Consider the following 8,878-nt stretch of genomic DNA (forward strand, 5'->3'; position numbering starts at 1 on the left):
GGGGGGGGGGGAGCAGGCTCCCTGCTGAGCAGAGAGCCCAGTGCTGGACTAAATCCCAGGACCCTGAGATCATGACCTGAGCCAAAGGCAGAGGCTCAGTCCACTGAGCCACCCAGGCACCCCTGGTTTTTTTTGTTTGTTTGTTTGTTTGTTCTGTTTTTTGCAAATAGTTAAAGAGCTCTCACAACTGTGCTGGGTAAATGTCTTTGGGAGTATCTTTCCCTATTCTGGGTTTGATGTGATCTTTGTTCTGCCTGTGTGCCATTGCATGGGACCTGACCTGCAGTATCTGTTCTCAGGGGTCTTTACCTGCAGCTCAAGAAGGGTACATGCAGACTGTCTGGGCAACAGCTACAGGGGGAGACCTGTAGGTCATGGGGGGGATCCACACTTCATGAAGCATATCTTCTGCTGTCTTTTCTCAGTGCAAGTAAAGCATTGTTCCCTCTGTTGTCTCTGAGTTGTGTCTGTCTTGGCAACCCCAGCACCTGCAAGCTAAGGCAGTAGGTTGATTGCTGCTCCTAGTGGAAGGCATTTTTGGGCTCTTTGCTATCCTCCAGGTGGTTGGTCTCCTCCCTGGGTGGTGGTAACAGGTGTCACTCATGTGACAACAGCTTTACACAGAATCTTTAAAAAACTGAGATGAAGATGAATCAAAGGCAGTTAAATAATGAGGTGTAGAAATCCGTGATGATGAAAAATGGAGAAAATTATATGCTCTGTATTTAGGAGGTAAGAAATAACGGGATGGAGATGGGGAAAACTTTTAGGTTTATGGTCTGAGCAATGACGTGAGTGATAATAAGAGATTTTTTTTTTGTTATTTTTCTTTAAGTAGGCTCCACACCCATTGTGGAACGCCACATGGGGCTCAAACTCAAGACCCTAGCTGAGGTCAAGAGTCAGATGCTCAACCAACTGAGCCATTCAGACGCCCCAGTGATGGTAGTTTTGATGGTACTAGGGGAGAGTCGGGGGATGTTTTGGGGAGAACACTCTTGGAGAGTATCTAGTGTCCCTTGTTTTCATTTTATGGCCCCCTGTAGGCAAAGTTGTTTCAGTTTCACATCATCCATTTCATTCTTTCAGTTGTCATGAAAGAAAACTATAAAAATATACACTATTATAGTTTGTTAACTTTTTCCAAGATGCTCATGTTTAGAAAGATTTTTTTCAGGTTGTGCTATATTAGCTCAAAGGACTGTTTTAAGTTCTGAGTTCAAATAAATATTTGCAGGGCAAGAATATGTACTGTGAAAGGAAACTATGCTTAGTCCTAAAGAAAATTTCATGTTTCATTGATTTTATGGCTCTATCTAATGTAAAACTCTTAGATTCCATCTTAGAAAGAAAAAATACTACATCTTAATGAAAATGCTTTCTTGTCATTGATTCTAAGATGCATTCCAACTTCAGACATGAAAGGTGGAAAAGTACATGCTTTAGAGATAAGGAAATATAATTTAATTGGATTACTTTGGAGTAGTTACTCTTAAAAAAGTAAATCACTATGCCAGTAAGATGTTATATAGCAACGAAAGATAGCAAATGTAATCCCTAAAGTGCCCCCCCCTTTTTGATAGGTATATTTATTTTTTTCTTTTTCTTTTTTTATTATTAATATATAATGTAGTATTTGTTTCAGGGGTACAGGTCTGTGATTCCATCAGTGTTACACAACACACAGGACTCACCACAGTACATTCCCCTCCCCAGTGACCCATCACTCAGCAGCCCCGTCCCAGCCCCCTACACTCAAGCAACCTTTCCTGAGATTAAGAGTCTCTTATGGTTTGTTTCTCTCTCTGGTTTTATCTTGTTTCATTTTTTTCCTCTCTTCCCCTATGATCTTGTTTCTTAAATTCCACATATCTGTGAGATATGATAATTGTCTTTCTCTGACATATTTTGCTTAGCATAATATCTTCTAGTTCCATCCATGTCATTACACATAGCAAGATTTCTCCCTTTTGAGGGCTGTGTATATATACCACATGATCTTTATCCATTCATCTGTCGATGGACATCTGAGCTCTTTCCATAGTTTGGCTATTGTGGTCCTTGTTGCTGTAAACATGGGGTGCGAGGTGCCTGGGTGGCTCAGTGGGTTAAGCCTCCGCCTTCGGCTCAGGTCATGATCTCAGGGTCTTAGGATAGAGCTCTACATTGGGCTGTGTGCTCAGCAGGGAGCCTGCTTCCCCCTGTCTCCAGCTGCCTCCCTGCCTACTTGTGATCTCTCTGTGTCAAATAAATCTTTAGGAAAAAAAAACAAAAAACATTGGGGTGCAGGTGCCTCTTTGGATCACTACATTTGTATCTTTGCGGTTAATAGGGCACTTGTTGATCAACGCTAGCTCTATTTTCAACTTTTTTGAGGAATGTTCATACTGTTTCCCATAGTGGCTGCACCAGCTTGCATTCCCTTTTAGCACTAATAGTCTGACTTTAATGTATTAACATTTCGATCATTGGGGCTGGTACGGGGAGTTTATGGGGGCAGATAGGATTATTAGCTGCTTTATAATCCAGCATGGGGCACCGGGCTGGCTCAGGTAGAGCATGTGACTCGACCTCACTATTGTGATGTGAGCCTCATGTTATGTGTCGGATTACTTAAAAATAAACTCTTAAAAAATAAAGTTAAAGGGGCGCCTGGGTGGCTCAGTGGGTAGGGCCTCTGCATTCGGCTCGGGTCATGGTCCCAGGGTTCTGGGATCGGGCCCCGCCTCCGGCTCTCTGCTCAGCAGGGAGCCTGCTTCCTCCTCTCTCTCTGCCTGCTTTTCTGCCTACTTGTGATCTCTGTCAGATAAATAAATGAAATCTTTTAAAAAAATAAAGAAAGAAAATAAAGTTAAACTATAAGACCTTGACAGCTGTAATTCTAACAGGTCACAATTCACACATAATTAATTAACTCATTGATATCAATATTCTTGTTATGTTATTGTTATATTATTGATTAATCAAATATGTTTTCTTTTAAAAACTCAGGATGGATGCAACTTTGAAAGAACTGACTAGTTTAGTAAAAGAAGTCTACCCAGAAGCTAGAAAGAAGGGCACACACTTCAATTTTGCAATTGTTTTTACAGATCCTAAAAGGCCTGGCTATCGGTAGGTAACTTTTAATTTTTAATTCCTATAATCTCTTTGGTTAATAGATAGGGATAAGCCCTCACCTTTAAATAAGTCTCTGGTTTGGGGGGGGATATAAATTCTATTACTCTGGCTTAGTTTAATGCAGTAATTAATTTTTAATTGTGCCATAAGATATGGAGCAAATCCAGTCCCACGTTTACTTTGCAGTGCATATTTAGTTTCATTGACTTGTGATCCATTAACAGTTGGGTCTCCTTTTCCGCAGAGTAAAGGAGATTGGCAGCACCATGTCTGGGAGGAAGGGGACTGATGACTCAATGACCCTGCAGTCGCAGAAGTTCCAAATAGGAGACTATCTGGACATAGCAATCACACCTCCAAATCGGGCACCACCACCTTCGGGGCGCATGAGACCATATTAAATTTTATTTACTATTTCTTGAATTATTTTTCATTCAGTTATGTAAAATAAATTCTTTTTCCTCCCCTTGTCATTGCCATTAAGCCTTTAAAGTCTAAACAAATTGTAATGCATCTATTTAGGAATTAGATTTGGCTGGCTTTGGTATGGATATTAATAGAAAGTCTATATGTTTCTGGTCCTTCCATAGAATACAAAGAAAAGTGCTCTTAGCATTCTTTGTAAAACTGTATTGTTAAATATATGTGTGCAATCAACCAGAGTGTGAAAATTCATAAAGGCACGGGAACAGGGTTTAATGTAGTATTTGGGGTTTATGCTGAGTAATGGAGGATGGTATGTTTAAGCCCAAATGGGGCTGACTAAGAGAGCCTTGGGATGAATTAGAGGGCGAGTTTGTGGCCTGCAGTTAGAATAAGGATGAGGTGGCATTTTGGAATAGCATGAGCTGAGGCAAGTTGAAGACGCTGTGTCTGCTCAAAGAGATGGACCTGCCTAAAACAAGGTACAGTGATGTAAAAAGAGGAAAGTGGGTGCCATGGTGAGGGCTCTTTATGTTTGAAAAATGGGGAGAATAGGGCATTTTGACGACGAACCAGTATAGAGGAAACAAGGGTTAGCCCTTAGGATAAGTTGGGAAGGTTTACTTCGAAGGTCTGAAAATGGAGGGACAAAAGAGGAATCCCAAGACCTGGGAGCAGAGCTAGGGATTTGGCGAAGTTGAGTAAATAGAGGCTATCGACACTTGCAGTTACCAGTGCCGGGGATTGGCTTGTATCAGTGTCTGGCGAGTCAGCGTGCGTCGTGCTGAAGACAAGCTGGGCTAAACATTTTTGCACCAGCAGCTTGGCAGCCTTGGACCAGTTACATGAATCTCTTGGTATTTATTTGTAAAATGGAGAGGACAGCCCATGGGATTGTGGTGATTAAATATTTCTAGGGCTTGACCTGTAAGAAACAGTAAATATTAGCTAGTAGCCATAAAGTAGTCAAAGCTGGATCTGAATCTTCTGTGGCTCTATTACATTCGCCTCTTGAAGTTTCTAGAGTGTGGCCAGAGTGTAGTAGCTTAAATTACCATAGTCTGTTACAGTAGGAAATGGAAAACTTATATTCCAAAATGAACAAATAGGTGCTAGCAGTGATTTTCAGTCAGATTCCAGTCATTTTATCTTGTACATACAGAAGCAGCCTTTTAAATGTAATGGTTCTGTGGAATCGATGTCCCTTCAGCAAAGCCCATCACCAGGCGGCAGAGAACCAGCCCAGAACCTAGATGTAGTGCCTCTTCTCTGAAGTTCACCACAAACCCTTAGATTTTTTGCTTTCAGATTAGATAGACTTGAGTTCTGTCAGTCATAAAAGTAATTTAAACCAATTTTTTTTTTTTTTTTGAGAAGAGGAACCATGGTTATCTTCCTATTTGTGGGGAAGAAACTGATTTACTATGCAGAGAAGAAGGTAGGAATGAAATACAGGACTTGTAAGCCAGTTTTTTATATGGCATGAACTACAATGAGGGCTCTCCTGTAATCCCAGGTTATTCTCCCAGTAATTTTAAAGTGGTTTATTTGCCTGGTTCCAATATGGAATTTTTCCTTTAAAGATTTCAGTCTTCTACGAAAAGTACAGTTAAAGACTACCTGATGGATTTATTATTGACCATAATGCTAAGAATCAGATGACTTGTACTTAGTCCTTATTTACCTCTGGCTTTGGTAAGTATGGCTTATAGGTAAGTAACTGAGCTGTTTCCTCAAATATAAAATAGAAATAAATGGTCACCGTGACAGTACCATGCTCAGTGCTTAGTGTCCTGACTGCCTTGTTTGCTCAGAAGGTATTTCTGGAGTTGAAATTTTCCCTTCGGAGTATGTGTTCTAGCTCATGTGTTGCCTATAATTTGCCTATCTTTTGAGTTTCCTCATAGTATATGTGAACTTGGTGTTTTGAGTTATTTATCAGATCTTCAGTAGGGAGTCTCGCTGTTAAATTTATATTTGGATTTTACAATATGTGGCTGTGGGACCATTACACCCACAGTAATCGCTGGCTCAGGTGATGTTTGAGATGGTGGCATGTGCACATGTGTGTGAGTGCACACACGCATGTGAGGGGGAAGGAGCTATTACACTGTTAGGTTAGGTTTAGAATTCTAAAAACTTAAAACTGTTCTTCTTCAATAAAGAGCTGAATTCAGCCTGCCTCTTTCTATTCAGTCAAATTCCAGACTTGAGTACTTCTCAGACTCCCAAGAGGGTCACACCCTGAAACAGTTCATCAGAATTACAGTCAGTGGAGTGCTGGGCTGGGCCTGAGGAACTTGACAGTGTTTCCCCTCAATGAACCTTCCCAACCAAGCTCTAAAGACTAGTTCCCATTTAGAGGTGAGATTGAAGCCTGCTTTAACAGGTCACAAGTGGGTCCATGAACCTAGGTACTGAACAGATGTTGAAATAATACATTTCCAAAAGTGGTGTTCTTTGATGGTCTACTTGATCCTCAACTCTGCACCCTGGCTTCCACCCGCACCCCCCAGGTTACTGTTTGTTTAGGGAAGTTATCCTCTGTAACTAATTTCTGCCAAGGTGCATTGTCCTGAGTATGGACTGGTTTCAGTTTTTATACAAACCAGAACATGTGTCTTAACTGATACAGTCTCTGCTTCCAGTTGGAGGGCCAGAGCTGCCAAAAGAGGTCTGTGTTCAAATTGTGTTCTTTTGCTTGCATACAGGTTGTTTTACCAACAGCTGTAATTTCTTGGGAGCCTGCAGTGGAACAAGCTTGAAGGAAGTATGTTTATTTATGGATTTTCATCCCCCCTATACCAAGCAAATAAGCTAACGTCTAAAAAGCAATTTTAATACTTAATACTAAAAAATAATCTTCCCAAGTTAAAAAGGAACCGGGAATGTTATGCATAATTTACTGTAGAAAGGTGTTCTCATTAGTACCAGCCACAAAGGCTTGTTGGGAGGAGCCGATGAAATGGTGTTGAGTGTGCCTGATGGTGAATATTCAGTGAAGAGCAATTTACAAAGAAGAAAAAAGGCATTTGGTGCTTCCTTGTTTTGTGCTTTCAGCTGTCAGAATTTCCTGTCCAGGCTAGCAGCTCCTAAGAAAATTTCAGATAGGAGTTGATGAGATTAAAGCAGTTTCCACTGTGAATGAATTGAACCTCCTGAGGCATTTTCAAAATCTGTAGCATGACTGTTGGGAACCGTCAGAATTTGTAGGATTCCTGATTAACCCTTTTCGCTTTCCAGTACTGTACCAGGGGATAAAATTTATTTAGAAAGTGCTTCCCGGTAGTACTTTGGGCTTGGTGTGGTACACAGATAAATCTGACCCAGATACAGGTCCTCCTTGGAAAGTCTTACAGTCTAGTCATGGACGTATAAACATGATAAAAGGTGGAGGGGAAAGGGTCATGCCAAAGACAGTTGCTACTGAAGGTGGCATTTGAGCTTGCTGAACTCCTCAGAGAAGTTGGGTTGGATTTATACTCCAGATACAGATCTAGCATGAATAAAGGCAGGAATGTGAAAAAGGAACAGTCCCTAGAGCACTGAAGTACTGTTTTGACTGGAGTTGAGGATAAAAAGGAATGTCTGATGCTACTGCAATAATCTAGGTGAGAATTGCAATGGTGGTAGAGGGAATGGGGGAGGGAACAAGTCCCAGAGATCTTAGGCCGTCAAAAAGATCTGTGGCCAAAATCTGGGGTGGGAAATGGGGCACAGAAAAGTTAAGTCAGCCATTAAAGCCACAGTGTACTCATCCGAAAAGTTGGGACCATAGTACCTACTTCATAAGAGTTGATCTAAGAATTGGTTAATCTGCATAGTGTGCTCTCGGTGTTTGATGTTACCATGAAATGATTCAGGAGCTTAAGTTGCTAAGTATCTGCATAATGAATAAAAGCAAACAAGATCCTTGCCCTTACTGAGTTTTTGGTCCAGTAGTAGAGGAAAAAATTAAAATAAGACATTTTCTAACAAATTCTACTAGGTACTGTGAAGGATAATAGGGAGCTCAGAACTAAGCAGGACCTTTGGGCCAGGGAAAGTTAACAAAGTGACATTTAACCTGAGACCTGAAACAGATCAGCTGAAACTCCTTTCAGATAACAAGGAAACTCCAGCTAGCATAGTACAGTTTAGGAAGCATTTAACTGCGAAGTCTCCAGCTAGCGAGAGCTGGCTGTGGGCCCAGCTAGATGATGAGACTCCAAGTTGTCACACCTCAGCTCACTCTTGCTCTTTTCTGCTCGGGGTCCATTCCCATCATGGTGAGAAGATGGTGGCCAAGAGCTCCAGGTGTGCATCTCTGTGCCCCCAGAAAAGAAGTGGTGTTTCCCAGCAGTTCCCAAAGTCCCAAGAATTGGCTCTCACTGACTTAATGGGTCATATGCTCATCACTGATCACACCAGTCAGGGATGGTGATATTGCTTGGTGGAGCCTGGAGGAGGGCTGTCAGTTCTTCAAGGAAAATAATATTTTTTTCCTTTAAATGGCTAGTAGTGGTGGGCAGACAAACCTCAGGCATCTGGGGGCAGATGGATGAGAGGGTGTTAGCTAAGCAGAGCAGGTAGGGAAAAGTAGCAGTGTGCCTGAAGCCCCGAAGCAGAAAAGGAGGAAAGGAAAGGAAAGTTGGCCTGCGGGGCTGAGCACAAGGTGCAAGAGGACATGGAGAAGTAACCTCAAGGTCAGATTACATAGGATCTTGGATTTCATTCTGAGAGCAATGTGGAGACACTCCAAGGGTTTTAAGCAAGGAACAGGCTTGCAAGATCCTAACTTGATAACCTGGAAGCATCATAGTTACAACAGAAACTAGGATCATAGCAGAAAAGCGGGAAGTGTCAGGGAAAGAAAAGTTTTAGACAACTGGAACTTGGGGGGCCATCACAAAACAATTTGGGGATACTAGCAGACACTACAGCATTATTTATTTCTCATTTTAAAATACCCTTTGCTCTTCATCCCACCCCCCTTTTTTTCAGCCCACTGCAGACCTCTGGTCCTAGGGTCCTTAGTGGACCGAGTGACCTTAGTGCCGTCAATCAGTTTCACCACGTCCAGTGGTCAGTTCTGTTTTTCCACTTAGATTCTCAGCAATATTGACAGAATTGATTACTCTCTGAAATACTTTCTTCCTCCTTCACTGGCCTCTTCTCAACCCCCTTTGCTAGACTGCTCTTCCAAAGTTAGGAGAACTTTGGAAGTTCTTTTCATCTTCCAAAGTTAGGAGAACTCCAGGGTTCAGTCCTGAGTTTGCTTTGAATCTGCCCCTCCCTCCTCAAGCTGTCTCGTCTGCTCTGTGGATCTCCGTGCATGTAGCTATGGAAAACAGCG

At 41.9% G+C, this 8,878-nt stretch overlaps 1 protein-coding gene across 2 annotated transcripts in view; it reads left to right on the forward strand.

The window, feature by feature from the left end:
* SAP18 (Sin3A associated protein 18) overlaps nt 1-3,777 on the forward strand; it is an 8,446-nt gene extending 4,669 nt beyond the window's left edge. For both annotated transcript variants that reach the window (XM_059378042.1, XM_059378043.1), the window contains exons 3-4: nt 2,992-3,114; nt 3,365-3,777. In XM_059378042.1, coding sequence (XP_059234025.1) covers nt 2,992-3,114; nt 3,365-3,521 — 280 coding nt within the window. In that variant the 3' untranslated portion in view covers nt 3,522-3,777. The remainder of the gene's footprint in view (nt 1-2,991; nt 3,115-3,364) is intronic.
* The last annotated feature ends 5,101 nt before the right edge of the window (nt 3,778-8,878 follow it).

Source organism: Mustela nigripes, chromosome 15, assembly GCF_022355385.1.
Source record: "Mustela nigripes isolate SB6536 chromosome 15, MUSNIG.SB6536, whole genome shotgun sequence".
NCBI classification, from domain to species: Eukaryota; Metazoa; Chordata; class Mammalia; order Carnivora; family Mustelidae; genus Mustela; species Mustela nigripes.